This window comes from Choloepus didactylus, chromosome 3 (assembly GCF_015220235.1).
Source record: "Choloepus didactylus isolate mChoDid1 chromosome 3, mChoDid1.pri, whole genome shotgun sequence".
Classification (NCBI taxonomy): Eukaryota; Metazoa; Chordata; class Mammalia; order Pilosa; family Megalonychidae; genus Choloepus; species Choloepus didactylus.
In genome coordinates, this window is record NC_051309.1 from 189,125,579 (window position 1) to 189,153,460 (window position 27,882).

At 32.3% G+C, this 27,882-nt stretch overlaps 1 protein-coding gene across 1 annotated transcript in view; it reads right to left on the reverse strand.

The window, feature by feature from the left end:
- Window positions 1-7,959: 7,959 nt before the first annotated feature.
- Window positions 7,960-27,882, reverse strand: part of FBXO8 (F-box protein 8) — a 54,018-nt gene continuing 34,095 nt past the window's right edge. Inside the window, exons 4-6 of the mRNA XM_037831034.1 lie at window positions 16,866-16,984; window positions 14,300-14,496; window positions 7,960-12,882 (exon numbers count right to left, since the gene is read on the reverse strand). Coding sequence (XP_037686962.1) covers window positions 12,695-12,882; window positions 14,300-14,496; window positions 16,866-16,984 — 504 coding nt within the window. The 3' untranslated portion in view covers window positions 7,960-12,694. The remainder of the gene's footprint in view (window positions 12,883-14,299; window positions 14,497-16,865; window positions 16,985-27,882) is intronic.

The window sequence follows — 27,882 nt, forward strand, 5'->3', positions numbered from 1 at the left end:
AAAATTCATCCCAAACCATGAGCACTGAAATAATAGTAGACTTTACAGTAGACTATATGAAAAGGGAGGGTTATTCTACTCTGAGGACTTTTGAGATAACTAATTACTATTTAAATGAATTTTCTTTTTCCCATTGTTCTCAATCTCCAAATATAGGCACCCACACTCACACCTACATATCTACAGATAGATAAATATATTTGTCTTCGTTTGCCAGGTCTGCTATAACAAATACCACTGACTGGCTGGCTTAAACAATGGGAATTTATTGTCTCACAGTTTTGCAGGCTAGAAGTCCAAAATCAAGGTATTTCTCTGAAGTCTGTCACATTCTGGTGGTGGCTTGCTGGCAATCTATAACTCAGTCTCTGCCTCCATCTCATGACTGTCACTCACCCTGTCTGTCTCCTCCTGTGTCCAAATTTCCTGTGCTTATACGGACTTCAGTCATATTGGATTAAGGCCTACCTGGATTCAGTTTGGCCTCATCTAAACTATTAACATCTTCAAAAAGCCTATTTACGAATGGATTCACATCCACTGGACTGGGGATAGCACTTGAACACGTCTTTTTGGGGAACATGATTTGATCCATAACAATCTATATTAACTATAGTTGATATACCCAGGTCTCACTAACCTGTAACCTCTAAATAAAGTCTTATTTATCTCCTCATGGTGTAGTTGTGAAGATTAAATGAGTTTAAGAATACAAAGCCCTTAGCAGAGTAAGTGTAATAAAGGAGTAAAATAAATGTTGTTAATAATTTGAATTGTATTATCATTAATATCAATTAAATATCTCCAAATATTTCCAGCAATTTCTGAGACTCATTTCCTCACATTATTGACCAGACTACAAAGTGAGCTCCTCTATGGGCATCCTGAACTACAAAACACATTTCCAAGCTACTGAAAGATTATTTCCTTCCCGAGCTAGGGCTCTGCTCTTTAGCATGGTACAAATATCCCTGGTCGGACAGAGTGGTTTTCATCATGGATGCCAATGGGAAAGTAATGTTTCTGATTGGAAACAAATTTTGACCCTTGGTGCATTACATTCAAAATGTTTCCACTGCAAAGTGTTTAAACTTTTTATTATTGCATTTATCACATTGTATTATAGCCATGGGTAGGGTGACCATACATCCTAGTTTATGCCTGTTGTCCTGAAGTACCATCTGGTTTAGCATTTTAGCACTCTCAATGGTGTCCTGGTTTAGACAATAAACTCTATAGTCACCCAAGTTATGAGGCAGGTGCCTGGCTGGGGAGGCTTAGGAACACTGGTGGTGGTCCTAAGCTGAGTGCGGGCCTGTTTGAGAAATTGGTGAGGCTGGTGCCAGGGATGTCTGGCAGATTTGTATCCAAAAAAGGGATTTGAGGGGAAACTTAGATGTTGACTGCTGAGGACAGAATTAGTTCAGAAGCATAAGGAGGGCCTCAAAGACTATGGCTAAGCCCTGTAAGGAGAGGTTTCTTCTCCCTATTTCCGCCAAGAACACAGTATATTCTAAAACAATGAGGACTGAAGGGAATAGCACCATTTTGGCCTTTTGGGCTTGCAGTCCTATGTGTATTAGGAGACAGCACTCTGAAGAAGAAATCAGGGCAATGAGAGACAACCCAGAAAATTTTTGCAACCCTAACCTCAGTGACTCAGTGAGGAGTGGAAGCAGTCATGTTTGAGTTTTTGAGGACCCTGAGAAATCTTTTGGGGGAGGGGGTGATTTGTATAGGTCTTAATTGCCAAAGTAAAATTTAATTTGGTTTAGTATAATTTTAATTTTGAGTATTCCAATTATAGGGTCAGTTACAATCTCAAAATTAAAAAGTTTTGCTAAGTAGAAAGCCTTGTGTTCTGATGACACATACTGGCAAGAGGAACATTTTCTGAATAGATAGTACCTTGGTTATTTAGTTTTTAAATTTTATTGTGAAAGATTCTTTAAATTGAAATATATGATATCTTCTTATGTCCAATGCATGTTTTTAAAGTAGTTTGAGAATTTTGGAGGTTTGGTTTGAGAGTGCTGTCAATAACAATTTATGCATTGAACATATATTTATTTAGACCCTACTATTTGCCATGCACTGTGCTAAGAAGTGCTCATGAGATATATATATACGACTGGATGAACTGAGAGGGAACTCATTATCTCCTCTCATATTCTCCCTCTGAGCACCACCCTCCTCCCAACCTAACCAAATTTGCCCCTCACCTGTGTTCCTTCTGTTTATAATGGCAATACATTCTTCACAGTATTTGGAGTTATTTTTAACCCCTTCATCTTTATGTCCCACAGCCAGTAGTTTGCCAAGATGGTTTGCTTCCAAATGTCTCTCAAATCTTTCCTCTATCGTTTCCATTATCAATGACAATACTAAAGTTCAGACTTCCATCATATTTCACTCAATTATAGTTGCCTTCTCACTGATTTCTTTACACTACATTCTGTGGCTTTTCTACTACATATTTTAGATTGATATTAGAAAGATCTTCCTAAAACACAGATCAGAAATGACATATTTCTTCTTGAAAATCTCCAAATGCCTACAAAAATAAGTACCAATAACTTATCTTAGCTTACTCTGTCGTCAACGTATATTTTCCAGTTACCAGTAATTAACCCTTACCCAGTAATATACCTATTGAAATAACACTCATTCTTCCATACTCAGCTAGTCAGTATTAATTGCTCTCTCCTCTTTCTAAAATAATTGTTCTTTTAGAAATGTTCTTTAAACACATTTTCTACTGCTGTTCATTAAGGTTAGTAATTATACAAAAGGTACTTGGAAGCCAGTGTTTCTGCTAATCCCTTTAAATTGTCATGTGATCCTTCAAAAGTCACATAACTTCATAAAGACTGCAAAATTGTGATGATATATATATAAAGCATCATAGAATTGTATGTGATTATGGTTGCTTTCCTCTCACTGAAGCCCTTGAGGACAGGGGGCAGTTTTCTTCATTTTTGTCTCTTTCACACCACCTAATAAATCTCTTCCTTGTACAAAATTGGCCCTCTTTAAATGCGTGCTGATTTGAATATTTAAGAAGCTAAAATTGCACTGTAATATAAAATAATGCCCTAAATTTAGGTCATGTTATAGATACTCAGGGGCTATAGTGAATTTGAATATGATTAGTAGAACTTGAATATGTGAGAAATGAGATTTCCCTTTGAGTTAAACAATGAGAAAAGCACAAAATGGATCAGAATGGCTTTAGGAGAGCAGGTCTCTGTAATATGATAGACTGTACTAAGGCTTTAATGAATTGATGCAATAATTGAAAGTATTGGAGACATTCTAAGTCATTGAAAAGACAAATTGGAGAGAGAAACTAGTAAAACATTTTTCTGTTTAATAGTACAGAATGCAGAGAAATGTGGAAGCAAATGTTGGCTGTACTGGGGGAAGTGATCTCAGCTATTAGACTGTAAATGTGAAAAATCATCTCCATTGTATAATGGATACATTTGACTACTCTAGTACAATACAAAACATAAAGCATTTGATTCTGATAACTTCCCTTGCTCTAATTTTATGATCATCAATCAACTTTCTATAGGGTGATAAAGAGAAAGAGTGATCACATTCAGTATGATGTGACTGTAACATTTCCTTTAGTTCTGAGTTTAAAAATCAATCTCATGAAAAATTCATTTGCTTGTAGCAAAACCCTATTCTGAGCCTTCAAGGCTAAGAACCAGCCCCCAATTAATGCAAATCCATCACAGTCATAAATGCCATCCTGCGAGAGCTGTTACCAGGTATTTTCACCTGATCCCATATGACCTTGGCCTCTTTCAAGAGTTTTTCATTTCTCTGGTTTATTATTGAGAATGACCATAGCCTTTTGTTGGATAGAATTTTGGAAAATACTCTGTATTATTTTCTTTGTTATAAGATTAATTAAAGGAAGAAGGAAATCATATATTTAACTTATGCATCAAAAACAAAAATCTCCAAGGTGAAATAAAATGATAAATCTGAATTCCTTCCTATACTCAATTGCCTACATTGGATTTTGCAGTCTGTTTTTAGGAAACAAAAATATATATATATATATAATACAGCACCTAAATTGCAACAACACTAAAATTTACACACATAGAAAACCAATGATAAAAAAAGCCAGTTTTAAATTTTTGAGAATTTTAGAAATACAGTAAAAACTATTTGCTGGCTTCAGGATTCAAAGTGACATTTGTTTTGGAAGAAATTCTCTGCAGGGCAGTGCGATGGATGAGAATTGTGCTGGTGTGTACGCACACACAACTACTTCATTTTGCTTCCTTTTTCACCCTTTCAATAAGAGCAGCAGCCTTGATGTACTTTTCTAGGCATCTCCACTTTTTTGTGCTTGTCTCATACTTTACATAGGAATATGAGCAGATATTTACTGGAAGTCTGGTTCTGGTGGCAGGTTACTCTCTTCAGAGAGCAAACGTTCACACGGCTCAGAAGACACAACTACAAGAAATTGTATAACATGAAAGCACTCTTTATTTTTTTAAATAAAAAATGGCAAACATACATTGTTAAATTTTTACAAAAGTAGTCCTCAGGTGTCATACCCTCAAGATTTTTTCTGTAATGCTTTTGTTGGAAGAAATTTTTTGGCCTCACTCTTTAGGACAGTTTTTTAAAAAAGATTATAAACATTGATATTGCTTTTTTATGTGGTTAATTAAACACAGAAGCAAACATAGATATCACATTTTCTACCTTATAACTAGGCGTATTCAGTTGTTTTAGCTAATCATGTCATTGATTATTTGAAAATAGAAGTACATGAGTAAGTAAAAAAGGGTGTTTTAAGTCAGACTGCAAACTTATAGTTCAATTTAAAAACTTGATTATAAAATTAGGGCATGGTAATGGTTAAAAATGTGTTTTTCAAAAGTGGAAATCGTTTTACTTTTCAAAAAAGCTTCACCCTACTTAAGTAAAAAAAATGAAAAACAAAAATTAACCTGAGATATTAGAATTCTTTGTTCATTTATTATAAATTTTTAAATAAATTAGGAAGAAGGAATATTAGCAAATTTTTTTTTCTTGAAATAGTTTTCTTTGGAAGATAACAACTTAAATATTTTGAAAATGATTAACTATTTGCAAAAGGACTGAAATCAATATCTTAGGAATGTATGTCCCCAAAACACACTATTTCTGATTCAGACTTTTAAACTGTCAATACCCAAGAGACAATGCCATTGACATGTACCTGGCACTAGTCCTTCTAGTTAATTTTTTCCCTGGAGAGTGGTTTTGGGCGACAGAGTGGCGTCCGGGCTTCCCAGGTTGTTGCACTGACAAACTGCAGTGGTGGTAAAGTCAAGCAGTCTGACAAAATCTCATTAATCATTTTAAATTAAATCCAACCTTCCTGTCCAACCATGCCAAGAAGAAAGCTATTTTTCTTAAACAAATGAAAATTTCCTCAGTAAAGATTTGGTATCTTTCTCTTGTTGGTGTTTGGTTCAATTAGACAAAAAATAAAATAAAACAATCCACTTCTCTACCCTTGAAAACAAAACATCTGTCCAGCTCTGATTTAACAGATTGACCAAATGTCTTAAAAATAAAATGAATTTCGAATAAAAATAACATGCTGAGAGGAAACTATACTAGTTAGTTTAGGGACACCATTTATCTTTATTTTCTGAATAGTTTGATAAATTTGTTTTGTTCTATCTAAAATATAAAATATTTAATAATATTTTAAAGAGTTACATAAAAAAATTTCATTATCCATAATATTTTGGTATATTTTATTCCAGTAACTTTTTCATTCCATAGGTTTTTGCTTTGTTTTTCATAGCAACTATAATGCCTTATATACACACAAATACATACATACATATGTGTATATACATTTATGTGCAATTTGATATCCTATTTAATATTTATCATTATCATAAGTGTTTTCCCATATTACTCATAAGCATCATGGCATAGTAGTTGCATGTTATGAGGATGTATCTTGGTCTAATTGACCAGTGCCTAGCATAGTGTCTGGTACATAGTATGTATTCAAAATATTTGTTGGTTATTTATTGGAACAGCCCTAAGGGTTTTTTGTTTTATTATTATTATTATTATTATTATTATTATTATTATTGTAATTCTAAAAAATTCAAACAATGACATGATTAAGGGCATATATGCAACCTTTTCCCATTTTGGATTATTTTCTTAGGATGGCTTCCAAGAAATGGACATATTCATTTATGAAGGCTTGAAAAGAAACTGTAGGCAGTTGTGTTGTTAATAGTGGTATTTAAGAAAAACTTCACTTTAAACACAGGTAAATAGACTCCAATTAAAATAAGCAGGTTGTTACTTTTGGTATTAAAACCTATGAATAAGGTTACTTTCATTGAGCACCATATTAATAATATTTTTAAAAAAATTAAAGACTAATTCAGAGATATAACATCACTGATGTAAACTCTTGAAGTAAAAAGAAAAAGTAGACAATCTTAAAGTAGTAGGGATTCATCTAGATACTTAAAATTAGAAGTACTGGAGAGATTATTTAAATCTAGAATAATATATAAGTTGACTCTATCTTAACTAATATTTTTAGAAATTTAATTGTAGTATATTCTGATTTGTAAATTGTGTTCACCCAGAAGTTCTGATATACTTTTAAAAACTGGAAATAGTAAATCCATCTTTCTGTATTCTTAGGAACTGAATCAGCTAAAATAATTCAGTTAGATTTACTGAGAAACTGCTATGGGACAAAGGCTGTATTAGATACTGAGGTAGCTATAAGAAGAATATTTCCACATGTAAGAATTAGAAAAGTTGCCCTGGAGGGGAGAAAATCTGAGAAAACTTTGAAGGATGAATAATATTACAACAGGTAAACATGGGGACAGGGTTAAGAGCATTCCAGAAGAGAAAACAGAGCAAATGAGTGGAAGGAAAAAAATACAGGGTGCATATAAGGAAATAGTGAGATTAGAGATACTAGTTTTAACAGAATGTACCCTGGAAAAATTGTTGGAGGGCTCTAGAAGTTCTAAGCATTTTTTTTTTCTTTTCCTTTTCTTTAAAAAAAATCTGATCTGTATCTTCAAAAATATAACTGGTGGCTATGTATAGGAAGGACTCACTAGCAATACCCAGTTAGTATATTATGTTCTGGACTTCAAATAGCCCTTATTGAGGAAGGAATTTTAGAGAGGCCTGAGTTGCAATGGACCATAATATTGATACTATTGTGGGTTTCACCAGAGCTCAGATTTCACATCGAGTATGGGAGTATTTGGCCAGAGACAACATAACAGCCATTAGCACTACTGTGCTTTTACTAGCCTCCAAAGAACTAGAAAGGTAGAAAAGGTAAATTCAGAAAGGCCTGAGCATAGATGGGTAAAAACTGTGCTTAGTTGGGCTTCAGATAATGCAAAATTCAGGATCCTTCTTAAAACTCCTTTAGCTCTTAGGACGCTATTCTTCGCTGGTCCTTCTACAATTTTGATGAACCCTCTTTTTCTGACTCCTCTTTCTCTACCCAAACCGAAAATGCTGTGTTTTCCAGCTATTTCTTTTAACTCAATATACTCCCTAGGGGAGTAATCTTTTCCTATGTTTCACTTAGTATAACATATTTTTAAACACTAATATGACCTCCAAACTTACATATCCAGCCTGACAACTTTTTTTTTAAATTCTAGTTCCTATTTTCTAGCTGTTCTCAGTGAATGTTCTACAGACACTTCAAAATTCAAAATATCCAAAATTAGGGTCATTATCTTTTCCATTTCACTCCACCAGCTGCTTCACCTAGTAGTCAACTATCTTTGGTAACAAAATCAACATCAGCTTAGACTCTCATATGCTAGAAATCTTTCTCCAAAGCCACCAAACCCTATTAGCTTCCAGTGTACCTTTGTCCTTTCCTTTCCTTCCTTCCTCCCACCCTCCCTCCCTTCCTTATCCAATTCCTCCTCTCTAATCCATCTGCCACTTCCCTGGTTCAGGCGTTATAACAGGACCTGACAGTCTGGGAGCAGTCCTTGACTTTAATATGATCACATTCTATTGAATCAGCTGGACATGCAGATGATTATAGTATAATTAAAACAAATTATGTGCAGAGTGCTATGGTTCACAGGAAAAAACAATTAACACTAGTGGTATGAATAATAGAGACAGCCTTTGAGAGCTTTGATGAAGAAATTACATTTGAGGTGGAACTTAGATGATGAGTAGGGGAAATTTAGATACAGAAGGGAGCAGGATATTACAGAAAGAAAGAAGAGCTTGTGCAAAAGCAAAGAAAGAACAGATCACATCTGAGGCATGTTGTTGGAGATGAAGCTTTAAAGATTAGCTGAGGCCAGATTGTGAAAGGAGTTTTATGCCATGCTAAAGAAACTATTAATTCATTTTGTAGACAGAAGGGAGACATTGAAAGACTTTTAACAGATAATGTCATCAGGAGATTTTGTGTTTCAGGATAAACTTGGCATATCTGAAAGAAGATTCAATAGCTCCCAGCTTCAGGCACTTGGAAATATGTGGGACATTATTTGTATGTCACAGTGACTGGTAGATGCTACTGGCATCTAGTAGGCAGAATCATGGCATGTTTATGTCCTACATTACATTGGGTAGTCACCCATAATGAATAATATCCTTCCCAAAATGCTAGTAGCACCCCCACTGGGAAACACTGAATTGCTAATTTACTATGTAAATGTTTACTATTAAGATTTTTCAGAGACAGAACATTTTAAAAATCCTAATCTAAGTTTAAAAATAACCAGTAATAAATCCCTAATCAGTAAGCATAGGAATCAACAAAAAGAATACTGCCCAATTGGAAAGGGTTCCAAGTCAAGTTGTGGCCAAGTATTGCCTTGAGACCAATCCCATGACAAAAACTACAAACTCTGTACAAAATGTAAAAGTCAACCATGGAAAATCATGGAAAGCAACCAAAAGCAGATTGATAATACAGGGGAGAGAATACATGGAAGAAGAGAATAGTGTTGGGTAAGTTTTCCGTTTTTATACTGTTAGCCTGAGAGTAGTCTCCAGTCTGCATCACGTGGCACTTACAGTTTTACTAGTTTAAAGAACCACAGGACAGAGCTTGGGACAATGATAGCTGCTGGGAAATGCAGGGGGAAATCCTGACAAGAGAAACAGAGAAGGTTAGCCTTAAATTCTGTGTATAAACTCTACCCCAAACTCTGGCTGGCCTCTGAAGTATGTGTGCACATAACCCCAAGCAGAGCAGCCAGATTAAAGAACCGAACTGAAATTTGAGCTGCCACCAACTACTGGGTAGTTAGAGCTTGTAGGTAGAATTCAGTCAAATTAATGGTCTGCTTAAAACAAAACAGGTCTTCAGAGAACTGTATCAGAATCCAGGTTTCTATAACATTTTATTCACCGTGTCCACGACACAATCTAAATTACTCAACATATGAAGAAACAGGAAGATGTGAGCCATTCTCTAAAGAAAAGACAATAAAAAGATTGACACTGAGATGATCCAGATACAGGAATTAGCAGACAAAATTTTAAAGCAGCTATTAAAACTATGTTCAAGAATGTAAAGAAAAATGTGCTTATAGTGAATGAACAGATAGGAAATCTCAGCACAGAAATATAAATAAAAACTAACTAAACAGAAATTTGAGAACTAAGAAATATAATTAAAAAAAAGAAGTTCATTGCATGGGCTTAAAAGAAGAATGATTATGGAAGAGTCATTGAACTTAAATACAGATCAAGAGAAATAACCCAATATGATGACAGAAAAAAAAAGAAGATTGAAAAATACCAATAGAACCTCACAGACCTGTGGGTCAATATAAAAATGTCTGACATATGTATAACTGAAGTCTCAGAAGGAGCGGAAAGAGAAATGGGACTGAAAAAATACTCGAAGAATAGACCATCCAGAGGAAAACTGCATTGTTATACACAGGAGAACAATGATTTGAATTATTTGAATTTCCACTGACTTTTTGGTGGAAATAACATAGGCCAGAAGATAGAGGAACAATATCTCTAAAGTGCCAAAAGAAAAAAAAAACTGTCAACACAGAATTCTACATCCAGAAAAATATTCTTCAAGAAGGAAAACAATATAAAGATATTTTCAGGTAAAAGAAAACTAAGGTAATTATTTGTCAGCAGACCAGAACTGTAATAGAGATTAAATTAAGTTCTTCAGCTGAAAAGAATGATACTACAAGGAAACCTGGATCTTCAAGAAGGAATAAGATCAGAAATGATAATGTGGGTAAATATAAAGAATATGTTTTTCTTAATTTATTTAAAATGCAGATGTCTATTTAAAGAAAATTATAACATTATATTGCAGAGTTATAACATGTTATATGTAATACGTATGACAACTCTAAGATAAAGGATGGAGGGAGGGGATAGATGGACCTACAGAGTTTCAAAGTTTCTACACTTTACACAAAGTGGAACAATATTAACTGTAAATAGGCTGTTACGTAAAGTTGTGTATCTTGATAGGAGTTTGACTTACACAGGTGTAGGCATTTGTGAGGACTCAATGACTAGTGCACTTAAGATTTATACATTTAATTCTATGTAAATTTTACCTAAAAAAAACTTTAAAAAATATCAATCTCTAGTTAATAATACACAAGTTGAAATTTTGGGGAATGAAGTGTACTATACTAATGTTAGAAACTTACCTTGACCTGTCTTAAAACAATACAAATTGTTGGTGCATGGATAGAGGGATGGGTAGATATGTGATAAAGAAAATATAACGTAATTTAAATTGTGGAATATAGGTGGTGAGTATATGGGTATTTTCTGTGATATCTTCCAACTTTTCCATATGTTTGAAAATTTTCATAGTACTGGAATGAAAATTTTTGTAATGTCCTATATGTTGGGAAAATGAATATTGCCAACCCACATTTATAATCAGGTCAGGATGGGGTGGGGAAGGATAGAAAAAAGAAAGAGATTGGAAATGGAGGACAGAAGAAAAAAAAGAGCTATAGAAAGTAAAACTAAAACAGAGAGGCAGAAAGAACTAGATAGCAAGGGAAAGACAGGGTTGGTAAAAACAAAGAAGAAAAGATAGAAGCAGACAGAAGGAGAAAGCAAGGTGCTATTTACTGGAAAACAGGAAAGACAATACATCATGTTATCATGTTCCTTTGCATTTTGAAACAAATTAGTTTTGAAGTTAAAAATTAAAAATAATAATTATTTTGTAATTGAGTCAAAATACGCACATGTGAAAATTATTTAGATATTTGCTTTAGAATCTTAGAAATTGCTTACTATCAGTCTAAAAATCCCTTTGATATTCAAAATTGTTTGATTTTCTTACATTTTGTTCTTGAAAACTCTGTACTACATTATGACATTTATAGTATTACCAACCACTATTGACTTAGGACCAGAAGTGGAAGGAGGCCAGGATGCTACACCTTTAGTAAGTGTTTCTACTCTCTCAATCCTCTCCCTACACTAGCAGCTATTCCCATCACATAATGCATCATTCCAAAGCTGATGCTTTAATTAGAGGCACTTCCAGCAAATTTCTAAATTACCATGTAAATATATTGTTCCCTATAATTCCAGTGCTGTGTATTATAATTGGTAAACAATTGTTAATTAAGATATACTTCATATACTTGCTCTCCAGTAAGCCATAATTCTCCTCTCATTATCCAATCATGTAACATTTGTGAAGGCAGAGCCCATGTCTTGGTATCACTAGTACCTAGCACAGTGCTTAGTCCATGGTAGTCCCTTAATAACAATTTCTTGAATGAATGAATAAAGAGTATTTACTACAATAATTCACAGTATCTCTCTCTTGATTGATTCTGAACAGAGAGCATCAAGATTAGGACAAGAGTAAAGTCTGACTAATTCAGATATTAGTAAGCAAAGATTTACTAATTTCGGATAACATTTTGTTCTCATGTACGTGCACAGTTTACATTTTAACATATTTTTCTATCCTAAATGGTTAAAGAACTTAGGACTTGACTAAACCAGAAGTTTTAAAAATGAAAACATCAAATGATAAATTTATAGTATTAAAAAAAGTGCTGGTTTTGCATAGTAATATAGTAACAAATCAACACTCTTTTCCAAGTTCAAAGGAAAGGGAAATTGGTATTGTATTCTATCTGAAGTCAGAGCCTACTTTTATAGACGGTAATAATCTCAGATCAAAATCAAATAAATTCAGAACTCAGTTTGAGAGAAAAGGAAAAACTTTAGTTAAAATCTTTACAATAAAATAATTACGATTATAAATCTCTTTATAGTTAAATATGTACATATTACATGGTATTTTATAAAAGAATGGAACTGGATAAAGTTTTTCAGGCAAATCTAATGCACAAACACACATCTTTTAGAGTATAATGTCAGTTAAACATTCTTAAATAGCTGTGTCAGACAATGGCTCTGCTTTGTGCAAAACATGATAAGCAAAATTAAGAAAAATTCTGCAAAATTCTTTAGTTCCCCAAGGAAATTACTAAAAAAGAAAATAGTAAAAGAAATAAAGGTTGTACACTCAAGCTTGATTGTATACAGAGGCTAGAATGATCGGCACAATGTAACCCCCATATCTGCTAGAAATAAGTCCTTGGGTAGCTTTAGTTTGGAGTTAAAAGCTAAAGTCCTAGCAAATGTGCTTTTATGCAGCCACATGGCCAATAAGGTAGATGTTGTCATAAAGATGCCCTACAAAATCTTCACTAATGTTTTGAGCAGCACGACGGGTGTTTCGAATAAATTCTCTTTTTGACATTTTATTCTTCACATGAGGGCTAGTGAGGTCAATGGATAGTAGAATCAAAGAGTAGCACAGTACATAGACCGCATCTAGAAGGAAGAAGAGATACTTCAAATTATTAGCTGGTTTAAAAAATATGATCCCAGTGGGATCACATAAGGCAAAAATAAAAAAAAAATGTTCATAATTACAAGAGAACAAGATTAGATCATAACTGAACACATGGCAACTGACTGACCAGTTCCAGTTTGCCTGGGACTTTTCCGGGTTTAGCACTGAAAGTCCTACATCCTAGAAAAGTCCTTGGTCCTACCAATTCAGTGAGCATTTTCTTCAATTGAAAAGAACTTTAGAATAGTTTAAGAGTTTACAGTGAAATCTCATTCTAGATTTAAAAATGTCTGAATTGGCTTTATTCTTGTCTTTGCTTTCAAATGTGACAATCCCATTCAAGTGTCCATAAAATATATTTATACTGTCAGAATATTTATCTTTCTATTCTAAAAAAAAATCCACATATTTATTTACATAGAATGCTTTTACAAAAACCTAATTTAATTTGAAAGCATCTTTAATAACAAGAAAATGTATTAATTTGGTTCTAGAAAATAAAATGTAAAAAACTTGTAAAGGGATTAAAATTCTCATTTGAGAAATGTATTTAAAAGGTCTATGAAATTTACATATTAATTTTAAAAGTAAATCTTTGGGGAAAAGGTTGCTATACCTGAGCACCATGCATCAAAATAATTTTCTTCTTTATATATGCTTAATGTTAATAGTAAGATAGTATCAAACACCATGATATTTGCTATTACGACTTGATGCTTGCTACTACTACGGTACAATACTACTTGCTACTTGCTTCCACTATTTGCTGTTCATATTTTGGAATCCTGCAGTCTTAAGAAAGCTAAGTTAAATGTTATGTCTTGTAAAGCATGTTTGACAAATTTCATGAGAGGTAAATGCTTTGTAATCTCTGCTTAATAAGATGAGCACAATAAAATTTTTGATAGGAAGAGATAAGTGAAGCTATAGAAAATAAAAAAATACATAGGAGACTGGCTATACACATACACATATGCATATATATATATATATATATACATATATATAAAACACAGAGAAAATGAAAACTGTATTAAAATAAAATTTTAGTAGAAAAAGTCTAGGCGTTACCAATGTAATATGTGGATTATTAGAAGTTTTAAAATAATTTTTTAAGTTTTCAATTTAGACTAGAAAAAATATCCAAAGTTCAAGCAACAATAATTTTAAAGAGTTTATGCAGTCTTTCTTCCTAAACGGTATATTTACTGTATATAAAACAATAGCTATGACAAATTGAGGTATTATGTCTAAGCTCACATAAATGATGTATTTCATAGAAATAATGTCACAACCAGTAAAACAGCTATATATACAGGGAGAAAAAACGTCTCATATTCTACTGTCTTTACCTGGAAGAGGGTGGGGAGGAATTAATTAACTGTATATTCTTACCAGGACTAAGGCCAAGTTCTCGCATTAAATCAGGGTTACAAGCACAGAACCTATGTGAGAACTTTGTTATAAGAGTTTCAAGATATTCCCCACGCTCTTCAGGGGCATGGATATGACGAAAAAATTCTCTCAGTGCATTTGGCAAGAATTGATTTCTAAAATTATGCAGTGTTACAAGGTCATCCAAGACATCTCTCCTAGTAGAAAGAGAAAAAAAAATACAGCCTTAATTAACTTTTCTCTACTAAAAAAAAGTGATAGGAAAAATAATCATAATTTTTGGATGAAATACATCATTATTTTTTTAAATGCAATTTTATCGAGACATATTCATATACAGTCCTCCGAAGTATATGATCAGTTGTTCATAGTATCATCATATAGTTGTGCATTCATCAATCTTTGAACATTTTCATTACTCCAAAAAATTAAATAAAAATTAAAATAAAAAAGAACATTCAAAGTATTCCATTCCCCTGCTCCCCCATTGTTCATTTACTTATTTATCTTTTTTTAACACTCACTCATTGCTTTTTTTTTTAACTTTGTCAAAAAATTAAAAAACAAACAGTAAAAAAAATTTCAAAAAAAACCAAAACAAAGGAATAAGAAAAAACAAAAAACCTAAAATAACTACATGGCTTCCAACATGTTCCAACCATACCCCAAGAAAAATAACAAACCATTATTATTGATTACCAGATCAGCTAATCCTGTAAATTTATACCTAATTCTAAAATGTAAAAATATCTAGGTATGACTATTTAAGTCTTAAATAGAAATTTCATGAATAGGCTATAAAAAATACATAAAACCTAGTAATTCTAATTATAAAATGAAAAAAAAGGAATTTTGCAATATCAAAGAGAGTGATTTCTTTCCAAGCACCTTCTTATCTAAATTCATATAGAACAGAATTTTTTATTTTTTTCCTTACCAAAGTAATCAGTCTCTAACATCCACACCAAACCATATCACCAGCAGCAATGGCTGTTTATATAGACTTTTTTCATGCCTACATATACTACATGTATTGTTCTAAAACCTGCCTTGGTGTTTTCACATAGTATATCATAATCAACTTTTTGTATCTATACATATAGATCTACTTCATTCTTTTTAATGCCACACAGTATCCCATCTATGGGTGTTCACAATTCTATTGATATATAGATTTAGGCTATTTATAATTATATAAATATTTGTGTACATATATGTATACATAACTGTTTTTTATCAATAGCATTCTAATACAAAGTCATCCCTTGTTACATCTTCAATTCTTATTGAACTATCATAATCTTCAACTTCTACTGATTGCTTTTTTTTTAAATAAATAAAGTTTTGATAGAACATTGCCACATATTCATTTATGTATTGTTTATGTCTGCTTTCATGATATAATGGCAGAGTTAAATAACTGCAACAGAGATCATATGGCCTGCAACCTACAATATTTAGAACAAAGTCTGGTTCTTTACAGAAAAAGTTTGCAAATCCCTAAGTACCTGGCACTTAAGGACAAAAAGAGTTAATGACAACATCTAATGACAAATATGCTGTATTATAAATGCCTCAAAGATAGGGATAATGTCTTAATCATCTGTGAAACTCCTATTCTCTAGCATAGTGAATGGTTGCAGATTGTTTTTTGAATGTTTACAGAAAAAAGGTGGATGTGAACAGGGAAGTGACACTGTATTAATTTCTAAATCCAGTAATTCTAATAATAAATATTTCCTTAACATATATATCTCAGTGATACCTAGGATACTATAAAACATTATACTTCTGATTGTTAAGATTTCTAAAAGTAAATAAAACTGAGAAATAAAAAGATTGAGAATCAAATAAAAAGCAAATATACTTCTGAGCTATTCATTATATTAGAATGAGATCTATGATTTTAAATATGGTAGTTCAGTAATGTTACATCAAAATATTGTCCCAATATTTTTATGACCATTGATAATGAGAATTAAAAAGTGCAAATGAATGACTATCAAATTGGAACAATCTACCAGGCATCATCTCTACCTGTGTAAAATATACTATTAAATGTATGAAAAAAAAGGAACATAGACAAACAATATAATGCACATGACACCTGTATTATGTGTATTATCTATAAGCAAATATACACGTATCTTATATCATTAGGATTTGTGGATTTATGACTACAATTTGTCTATTAAATTTTTATATGAACAATTACATAATTTAGAGCTTCTAATTATTTAAACACTTGGGTTTTACAGCTAGTTATTAAGAAAAAGTTAGGGCTGCAGCTTCCTCAAAAAATATTTGGCTTTTGTTTGCTATTACAAAAATGTTGCATTTCCCTTTTATTTGTTAGGTTTTTGTTTTCTGTTTTTACAATGGCAACTTTCTCGTTAGCATGTTAAAGTTCACAAAAGAAATGATGTGTAAACTACAGAAATCTTTTCTCTTGTCTTTACTCAATTTTGCAACTAGATGGTTACTATATAGTTTTAAAAGTAGAACTGAACTCATTAAAAGCCTTACTTAACTCATTTCTAAAGAATGGTTTAAACATTTTTTTTACCTTTCATCAAGATAGATTCTCAGTTTCTTCCAATTTAGTGTTCTTGTACAGAAGATAAACTTTGCTATTTCCTTTGGTGAATCATCTAGGATACCCTTGGACATAAAGTAGCTCACTCCCTAAGGCAGAAAGACAAGTCTACATGAATAAAATCAGTCTTTATAAATTTAAATAACTAAGCAGTAGCGGAACAATAACTACAAATTCTTTTCAGCGTTAATACACTTTTTATAGCTTTAACATGCAAAATACAAGCTAGAACTTGAATTGAAAGTATTATTTGTGGTTGATATTTTACATGCAATGAAAAGTAGGAAATTCAAAGTTAAGCCTCCTAAAGAAATCCTCTTCAATTTTCTGGCCCATGTCAGTTAAAACTAACTATACACAAATATGGCCTAAATGGGAGGAAATAAGAAACCATTATACAGACTTTAAAATAAGTCTTTTAACAAAAACTTCTCCTGTCTAATAGAAAACATGATTTTTTTAAAGCTTAGATACATATTCTAGTACACTTTTCAAGGAAATAGCTTTTGGAGAAAAAAGATTCTCCAAATGAAAGGCTAACATAATTTTATTATGGAAAAGAAAAATAATTATTAAACTTAAAGTAAAGTAGGCATGGCTCTAGGCCAGCTCATGGGTCATACTTACTTTGACTTTAAACATTGCTACATTCTATAAGAATTTAGCTACAATACACGCTGAAGCAAAACATATGACAAAATAATGTTTTTCACTGGATTTACCTTTGAATTTCCTTTTCTCTGCATGCAATGTTTTCCACAGAAGCATTATCCATAAGTTTGTATCTACTTTAGAGTTAAATCAACAACAACAAAACATCAACAAAAAATCAAAAGCTGAAACCAATGCTTTCTCATGTATATGGAGGTCACATTCAAATAGATGCCTTATGTGAATTTGAATGTGCATTTATTGAAATAAAAAGCAGGTGTGTTTATTTCAACTCGCAGTTATCCAGATACATGTATTCCCATGAATGCTTATGTCTGGACAATAGCACACTGTGTGCAGTTAATTGGTAGAGAAAATGACATATTATATACACGCATCATACTGTTTTCACACATAAATTCCTTCGGAATTTCTTCACTTTACAAACACTTACATAGTACTCAGAAATATTGTACACATTAAGAATTCAAAACAGAAGAATTTTTATAAAAGACTCCTCAAAATAAAAACTTTCTCATAAAATTTTTTATATGAAAAATTTTAAAAAGCAATTTGTTACCATGAGGTAATGCTTTTGGGAGGTTATAATTATCTGTAAATTGTAATTCAAAGATAAGGCTTTTTATGTAAAACTAATTTTATGAGCCATCAGGATAATATCCTAATAGCAATGTTATCAAATTCTCATGTGAATTTTATTAGTACAAAAACAATGGTAAGGCACAGATTTTAAAAATGTTTACAAAGAAGAGCAGAAGGTGATAACATGAAACTTTCTTGTCAACTCAATCTTAAGCCATATTTCAGACTGATTCCTGGATACAAGGGCTAGAAAATGTAACATGATCAAGAAGGAAAGCCAAAAAATTAGTTTGGAATGAAAGTCACAGTAATTGGTCTGAGGGGACAGGAACTAGAGAAATATTAATGCTTGTTTCCATCCTTTCCTCCATTAGTTTGAAAAATCGAGAGTTGACTGTATATTTAATTGATCTGCCTAGCAAAACCTAAGTCCTGCTTAATTGTTTCCAAAATTCCTCAGGTTAAAAAAATAACAATATTTCATAAGTATTTCCATTGCTTAATTTTAATCCAAGTGATTTCAAGATAAAAATGTCAATGAAGTATTATTTAATAGATTCTTTATTCATACCTACTTGTAAATCAACTTTTAAAATTTTGCAAAATAAATCCACTAATATGATCCATTAAATGGTTATATAATTCTCAAATTATATGATATATGCCATTTTAATATCATTTGATACTACTTAGTTGTAAATTAAAATTGGTATTTGCCCTCATGTAAGCATCATAAAAACACTGCTAGCCTCTTTTCTTTTTATGCAATATGTTTTGAGAATACCTGATGTAAGTTCTCAAAAATCAACCAAATATAGGGGAGTAAACATAACACTTGAACAGTTTTAAATCTGATACTGATAACTGGGAACACAGCCTGACATTAGCCTATTCTATTGGTTTTATTGGGGGAAATGAAGCATTATTTTCAACCCTGGGATTCCTATGGAAAAGAAGACTACTTTAGAAGGGATCTAAAGTGAATGGTAAAGGGATGACAAAAAGAAAAGGGCACAGCACCAGATTTTATCTGTCTTCAATATGCAAAATGGCAATCATCCAAATTCCTATCTTTTTATGTAAGCACTGAAAAAAAAAAATCACAGCATAAAGTCTGTTAATAAATTAACATTTGTTTAATAAGTGGTATAAGTATTTCATTTTTTTAAATAAAGCTTTGGAAGAAAGGCACAAAGAGGTCCCTAGACCACATGGCATATTAATGATTAATAAGGATTAAAATCCTCAACACTGTGTGTGTGTGGGGGGGGGGGGTATCTCACAGGCAAAGAGAATCATGAACATTAATATTAGTCTTTACTAATAATTAATACTTTCCAGGAAAAGTAGCATGAGTCTACATGATTCACTATAAAAAATCCAATTCTGAATGCTGAATTTCATGAGGCATATTAGCAAACTAGAATTTAATTGGATAAAGGAAATCAGGACCTTGTAAGATTGTTGAAGGGTCCAGAATTCGTGTTTCATAAGGAAGAGTTGAGGAATACAGAGAAATCAAGTCTAAAGAAGATAATTAGGAAAGAAGAAAAGATTAAGACTTTAAAGATCTGAAAGGGTGTGTCATGAGTTAAAAAGAACAGACTTATTGTGTGTAGTTCCAGGGAAGCGCTTAGGTTCTTTTTAGGGTCATGGAACCCTTTCAATATAAAGAAAACTATAGAACTTCTTTCCAGAGTAAAAATACACATTTTGATATATAAATTAAATGCTTTCTAAAGCCTATCTAAGGACTGCAGGTTAGGACCTCTATTCTAGATGAGTGATGTATGTCAGTGAGTGTCAGTTAAAGGGAGGTTGGTTAGTGACACACAAGAGCATTCTTCCAACTACAGCTTATTGAGTTGACTTGTTTCAATTTTTCTTATTTTTAAAAAACAAGCTTAAGCTTTAAATTTGTTACTTTAATTTGCTTGCTTAATCTTTAGAAATTACAACTTCATTATGCAAACTCTACTCTGTTTTACTGTTAGAATTATCTAAATTGTTGCAGTCACAGTGTGCTTCCTTAGGGACTTTTATGCAGGGAGAATTATGACAGCTTTGTCAGGTAATTCTGAGATAAATCATGATGGTGCCAGTGCTATAATATCCATCCATAGCATAAAGGTAGGCTCTTGTTATCAGACAGGAAATGATTACCTAAAATGAATTTTATTAAAAAAATAATTTTAAAGGAAAGTTACAGTGAGGTAAAAAAAATTCATATTATGAAAATAGACTGGATCTTTAGTCCTCACATTTCTTAGGAAAATGGTAATGGGATGCTACATTATTATTATTTAATGCATTACAAACATTAAATTTCTTAGTAATATGACTTTTCTTTAAGAAGTACCCATTTAACTTTAGATTTAGAGACAAAAATGACTACCCAATGATTAGTTTGTAAAATAGATACGTGTTAAGTTTCTCTAAAACATTGAATCTAAACAAATATATTCAAAATGTCTACATATCATTTAAAAATGTATTAAGACTATACAAAGTATTCAGTGAGAGACACTGAGAAGTAGCTTTACCCTAAGAAAATTTACAGTCCATCTGGGGAGATGGGTACAAAAATAATAAGAATACACATGTGATAAATCAATGATATGAGACAGTCTAATAAACACTAAATGAATAGGTATGAAAAGTAAGTGTTTTAGTAGTTTACTATGGGACAGGATATTTGGAGAATATTTTCTAGAAGAATTTGGATTTGAGTACCTACTTTGAAGGAATGGTAGGGTTTAGATAGTTCAGAATGAGGGGAACACTGGAGAAGAATATTTTGGTTAATATTGCATTATATAAATAAAAATCATTATAAGATAAAACTCAGGCTATTTTCAGGAAAGAGGTAGAATTATCTTGGATTTGAGAACAAGTCTGGAGCCAGACTATAGTAATAATGTTGAATTTTAGGACAAGAAGTTTATTCTTTATCCTATATGTAACTGGAAGCCTCTGAAGTCTCTTTAACATGATAAAGTGATAGGCTGCAATGTGAATTTGACAGTGATATAAAAAGAAATAATGAAAGGGAAATTAGACAAGAGGCCGCCACAACTGCTCAGGCTTTAACATGTGGAAAAGCAGTAGAAATGAAATAGAAAAAATAAGTCCTCAAAACATATGAAAACAAAACAAAACAAACCCCAAAGAAACATATGCTACATATATGAGAATAAAGAAAGCACTTGGCAAATATGCTGTCTATCAAGCCAAGAGGGAATGAAAAGTGATAGGTAAAGGTAATATGTTTCTGGCTTAGGTGAAGAGGGAAATGCCTGACAGAAAAAAAAAGAAGCAGGCTATGGGGATAGGGAGTTGGTTTGAAGTAATGGTGATGAGTTTGGTCTTGGAAATGTTGAATTTAAGTTGATGATAGCCATAATTAGAAAGGCATGGTAGGCAGTTGTTAATTTAATGTTATATAAAGAAAAAGTCAAGGTTGGAGATATTAGGGATTGTGAATGAGAAGAATCAGTAAGGGAGCAAGTAATGAAGAGGACAAGAATAGAATAATGTTCCAGAGGCTAAGAGCCCTTGACATTTAAAGAAGAAAAGGGTGTACAATGTGATCACATAGTCTAGTTGAAAGAGCGTATTTTTTCAGAAGCAGAACCAAATCTGCCACTTAATGATTATATGAACATAAACAATTTACCCAACCTTTCTGAGCCTCAGTTTCCTAATCAGTAAAAATCTCAGATGGCTATGGTGATGATATGAAACTGCCTAATATAGACCATGGCTTTTTCCCTTTTCCTTTTAGATAGCTCAAAGATACTAACATGGAAAAAGAAGCCACTGGATTTGGTAACTGAGACAAAAGAAGTAGTGACTTTTAAGAAGTCTATTTCCACAGAGTAGTGGGGCTTAAGTCCAAGTACAGAAAGCTAAGCAATGAGCTCAAGGTAAGAAAACTATGTATAGCCCAATCACTTGAAACCTTTATTAGTACAAGAGAGGAAAAAAAAAATAAAAGAAAAAATTAAAGGACAAAAAATAAAATGAATTATTTTCAGCATAATTATGCCTGTAAAGAGACAAAGGAAGAAGGAGATTTCATGCAGACAAGACTGAAGTACAGGAAAAAGAGGAGATAATTAAAGCAGCACAGCAGAGAAAAAGCACGAGAAAGGACAAAAATATAGGGAGTTTATAATGCTTTCTAACTAAAGGACAGGGTAGTATCACCAGTCCAGAGAGAGGTTTATTAAGAAAGTGGTAAAAGCAGAAAACAAAGCCTATGTTGGTCTCCTTAGGGAGCACTAACCAACTGTGAGAGTCAGAAAAAAGATTGCTGATTTGGATTTTTGAACAAAATGGCGACAATTTCTATCAGCAATGGTGTGGGAGTACAACTGAGAAGCCACTAGGGATAAATAGAAGGGCCAAATGGTAATGGGAACCTAGATGAAGCTGCTGTGAATTCATCCCATCTCATGTTAAAAGATTTTCTTTAATAGAAGGGCTGTTTTCAATGATTTAAGGGGGAAAAAAACTTCAAAAAATTTGTAAAGCAGTTTCCATAAGGTATACGACTAAAATTTGTCATGTAAATGATAATACCAAAACTTATACAATCAAATTAGAGCGATGAGCTCTTTTGAGTGTAATTTGTTTAGGTAGCGAAGATTTAGTTTAAGAGAATAACAAATTACTTACACCAATACTAAGAAGGGATTTAGAAGAAAAAGCTATACTGGATCCTTGTCACCTATATAATGCATTTTTCCATTATTCTCATTTCTGTAAGAATGGCTCTTTTCCTTAATAACTCATGTTTGAAGATATGTCTACTCTTTCTTTTGTTACATAAATACCTGCATTTTCTCTCCCTTTTTTATAGTCTTATTGTTTTAATCAAATCATTATTACCAACAGTGAGCTCCAACAGCAAAATCTACCATATATATGTTCAGAAGCAGAAAATATGTATTTGGGAACAGAGTGAATTCCAGAAAACCAGTCATGTAAAGCCAAATGAAAAAGTACTGACTGATGGTACTCAAAGTACTACTGGCACAAGACACCTGGCAGAAACATTGTTTAACAGAAGGTGTGCAGTAATTAAACAATTAAACAAAATTGTGATACACTAGGAAGTATCCTTAATTTGTTTTCCTAAGGAACAGTTTTAATAAAGACATCTAGAAAAAATTTTTGATTCAGCTAGTTTTGTTCGAATTTGCCCTTTTGTGCAATGTAAAATCCAGTTATCATGGCCACTGTTTTTCAGGTAATAAACATTGTCCTTAAAGCATTATATAATAAAAAGTAAACCAGAGACTGCATTTAATTTTCCTTTTTAAAAGGGCATTTTGAAGACTTTAAAAAACAATGATCCATAAATTTTAGCAGTAAATATTATAAACCAAAATAGTTCAATCTAGATTTCTAATTTTCATGTATGCATTTTTAACCACAGTGAAATGAACTGAAATCTAAATCAAAATACTACACTTTCATAAAGTAATGTAAAAATTAAGAGATATAAATATGCTATGAAAAATTTACTCTCTGGATACTAAAAAATAAGCACATCAGAGGCAGCATTCCACAGGTAAAATGAGAGTATCGTCATTGTCTTATTTGAAATCAGCAGCAGCAGTGGTTAATATGACTGCTGATTCTATTATTTTCTACAGTGCTTTCAGAATCGCTAAGAGAAATGTAAAAACTACTAATTTTTGTTCAGCCCATCAGTCCTCAGCTACTTAATCAGAGAACATGTCCTCTGTAGTTACAATGAAAAAAAAAAAAACCCCACAGAATTTGAGTTGTGAGACTAATTCATCTGGGGATATGAAGAAATTGACATTTTGCTTTTTAGCAGTGGTAAAATAAATTCAGCAGATTGCTTAATAGGCAAATTTAAGACTAGATATATAAGTTTCTATCATATCATTTAATTTCATTCTGCCAATTTAATTTTGCAATAAATATTTTCTCCCTTCTGCAAGCTTCCATGCCTCTCTACTATGAGTGTGTAACACTGACCTTCAGCACATACTTCAGAAAGGTCACACATGGCTTTTATTCACGATAATTTCAACTGCTCATATATATTATAATGTTTATTCCTAATCTATGTGATAGACTCAAAGACTAAAGTAAAAAATATGTTCAGGTGTTTAAAGTTGTCCTATGGAGAAAGATTACTTTATAAGAGTAATAAGAAATGCTTTCCTCTTATTCAGGTACTCATGTCTAGGTTATTCATAGGTAGGCTCTGTGTTATTTATAATTAAGAGGAAAGGCAGTAAAGTATATTGGAAAATAAAATTGAAGATGATTTTGAAGTCAGTTTGAAATGAGAACTACAGATTTCAATTTCTTCACTTCCCTAGGAAAAAGAGAGAGCACACACTGTCCATACTCATGGGAGAAACAGCAGCTGTGAAGAGAAGAGACAGTGCCAATATCCTGTAGCCAATTCCCTCTTCACTGAAATAGATGATCAGAACATCACATTTTATCTGCAGGATAATAAAGAGTTACACTTCCATTCTGACGATAGGAATTAGGATGAAATCAGTTTATTTATGGACCTTGTTGAACTGGCAACAAAGAAGGATTTCAGCCCAAGAACAATTTATGAAGGACTTTTCAGTACATTAAAGTACAGGATGCTGAGACATTACTAAGGCCAATCATACATACACCTTAAATTATTTGTAGCTTGAAGCTGTCAACAGGAAAGCTCACATAAAGAAGGAATGCTTATAAGAAAATCAAAAGAAAAATTCCCTTTGGAATTTTCCCAGTGGAGCCCAAGGAAAATGGAGGTGGGGTATAGGACAGATCTTTCTTTCTGCTTTTTCCTCATGGGAAGAAAAGCAATGAAAGCAGACAAAATGACATGAACCTCATTTAGCTAAGGTTTTAAATAAATTACAAAAAGCCCCTATTAATTAATTCTAAATAGACCCAAACAGAGTAAACAACACATCTGCGACTGGGATGGATCAATAAGATGATGAATATGAAGGTATTTCCTAAATGGTAAATTACTACTAACAAGTTAATTATAACAATCATTACTGTAATTATCACTGACAACAGTTGCTGGTAGCTGAGGAAAAACTAGAGAAGCCCCTTCTATCTCTAACTTGTCTTTAAATTGTAAAAATGTAAAAAGTAAACAATCTAATCAAAATATAGATACAAAACTCTTTTAGGTTAAGGTATAATTAAGAATTCAAATTAATGAGAAAGTGACACACTTGAACCCTGATGTTTGCTAATTAATTATTCTTTATAAAAATCACACAGATATTACAGTTATAATGTGCATATAAACAACTATTTAAATAATTCTACTTGTGTAAACAAGTAAAAATTGCATTTCTTTCATATTACCTAGATTCTAAGATGTACATTTATAAATATATAAAAAGAACTCTGAAACATTACTGTTTAAACATTAAAAAAAACCCTTGGAATTTAAATTGTAATTTCACTGCCAGCATATGTGTATACTTAATTATTCATGTAACAAAAGTATTTTCTCATTTTCCCACAATTTCAGCTGAATAATTTAAATGGTACCAAGACCCATGTTTTAGTTTGAACATAATTTTGGACTCTAAGTATTGCTTAAAATTCCTTCAAAAGGATTAAACTGAGAAGCACCATTGGAAAAAAAGTTGTTTTAGCGAACAACTACTGATCACATGCTAGGAAATACAATTAAAGATAAAGAGCATCACCAAAGCCAGGAGATGTTGGTATGACAGATCCATACTTCATGAAAGACCATTACTCAAGTATCTAATAACTCTACTAGAATATAAAAGGTCCAGTAGAGGAAGAACCACAAGGCCTAGAGCTCTTGGTAGTATAAATTGTTGTAGTTGGACCTGTAGTACAAATACATAGCTGCATTTTCATGAGCACTTAGAGGCACTAAACACTTAACAAATATTATTTCATTTAATCTTCATAACAACACCATGATATAGGTACTATTATTATCTCCATTTTACAGATGGGGAAACTTAAGCACAAAGAGGTTAAATAACTTGCCCAAGATCAAAGCCATATAACCAGTAAGTGGTAGAGATACTTAATAAATATTTGTTGAATGAAAGTCTGAATCTTTCTATACAAAACTTCCAGCTGACTTTCAAGAGAAACGTAAAATTTAAGGATTATATAATTCAACTAAGGGAAAAAATAAAATAATAATAAAAATAAAAAATTATGAATCAAACCAAATAAGAAATGCAGATAAAATCTAGTATACTTTGAAGTGCCTCAAATTATATACTCTCAAAGGTTGGAATCACCAGCTCAAATAATGGAAAGCAGCATGACCCCCTGATGCTATATTTAACTGCTAATGGCCAAAAATGTTTCAAAAAGCTTTATATACTTTTATTATGAAGGAGTATCTAAAAATTATGATTGTGATCTGAAAGAAGAAAGTCTTATATAATCTTATGGGTAAATGTTCATTACAGTTAGTTGGTTAAAAAATTGCATTTAATGCAGCATTTCTTTCATACTCTTGTATTTCAAAAGCTGCAATTACATTGGTGGATGCCTTACAACTGATGATATCCAAGAATTGAGGAAATATTGTCTTTTAGATTTTTGATAAAGCACTCATATTTTGGAGTGACATCTCCTGTGACTTTGGTAGCTGCAATTGCTAAATTCAGGAAAGACAGGTAGGAGAGACAATCACCTTGGACATTACAGCTCAGAACCCAAATCTATGAAGTGATGTCAAGTTTCACTGAAACTGGACATGTCAAGGTGGTTAGATAGAGTATGCTAAAGAAATAAAAAGCAAATTCAGAATTTTCTTTGAAAGGTATGTAAAACACATTGAAAAGTCTCTAGGTATATTTATCTAAATTCGCAACAATAACAAAAAATTAAAAAGAAGAAAAATCTTGCTTTTAGCATTTCATATTTTTTTTTGGTGGGGGGGGAAGTGGTTGGTAGTGTGGGTGGTGGGTAGAAAAGATGGTGAAATATTCTTTTTTCTCTCCTTTGGATTAAAATCCTAAATCAATACATTGCCCATTAATTTCAGTTTACTCTTTCCCCAGACAATTCATACTAAATAAGATAACAAATTAGTATCTCCCATAGCACACTGACAGAAAAACAAGGGCAAAATGCATCAAGTGGTTTGATCAAGGAGTAATGTAATGTAAAGCTCTAGGCCTGAATTTCTTTTTCAATTAGACTCAGAATAGAAGAGGGTCTGGAAAATTTGTTTCTCTTTGAAGTTTCTTAAAGGCTCATGCTGAGTCCACAAACCTCCTTCTGTGGAATGATTCTAAGCCACATGCTGAGTGACTCTTGGAGACAAGGGAGGGGGAAAAGGGGTCAGGGCAGGGTATAAAGTGAAGTTGACCTAAGAGACACAGGATAAAGTTGCCTTATATAAACAATGGATCAGATTAAAAAGGAATATATATATATATATATATATATATATATATATATATATATATATAAACACACACATACAACATTGTCTAAATAAAAGTGAATGGTTCAGTTGGGTATCTGTGTTACACCTGAAACAGAGCTAGCGCTCGGCAGATATGAATACCAGTATTAACACATATACAAACTGTTAAAAAAAAAAAAAAGCTGAAATACAGCCCAGACTTCATTAGAGATATGAATAAAGCAGATCTGGTTAAGACTAGAGCAAATTGGGCCAAAGGGTAAAGACTGAAACTGATTGTGTTCA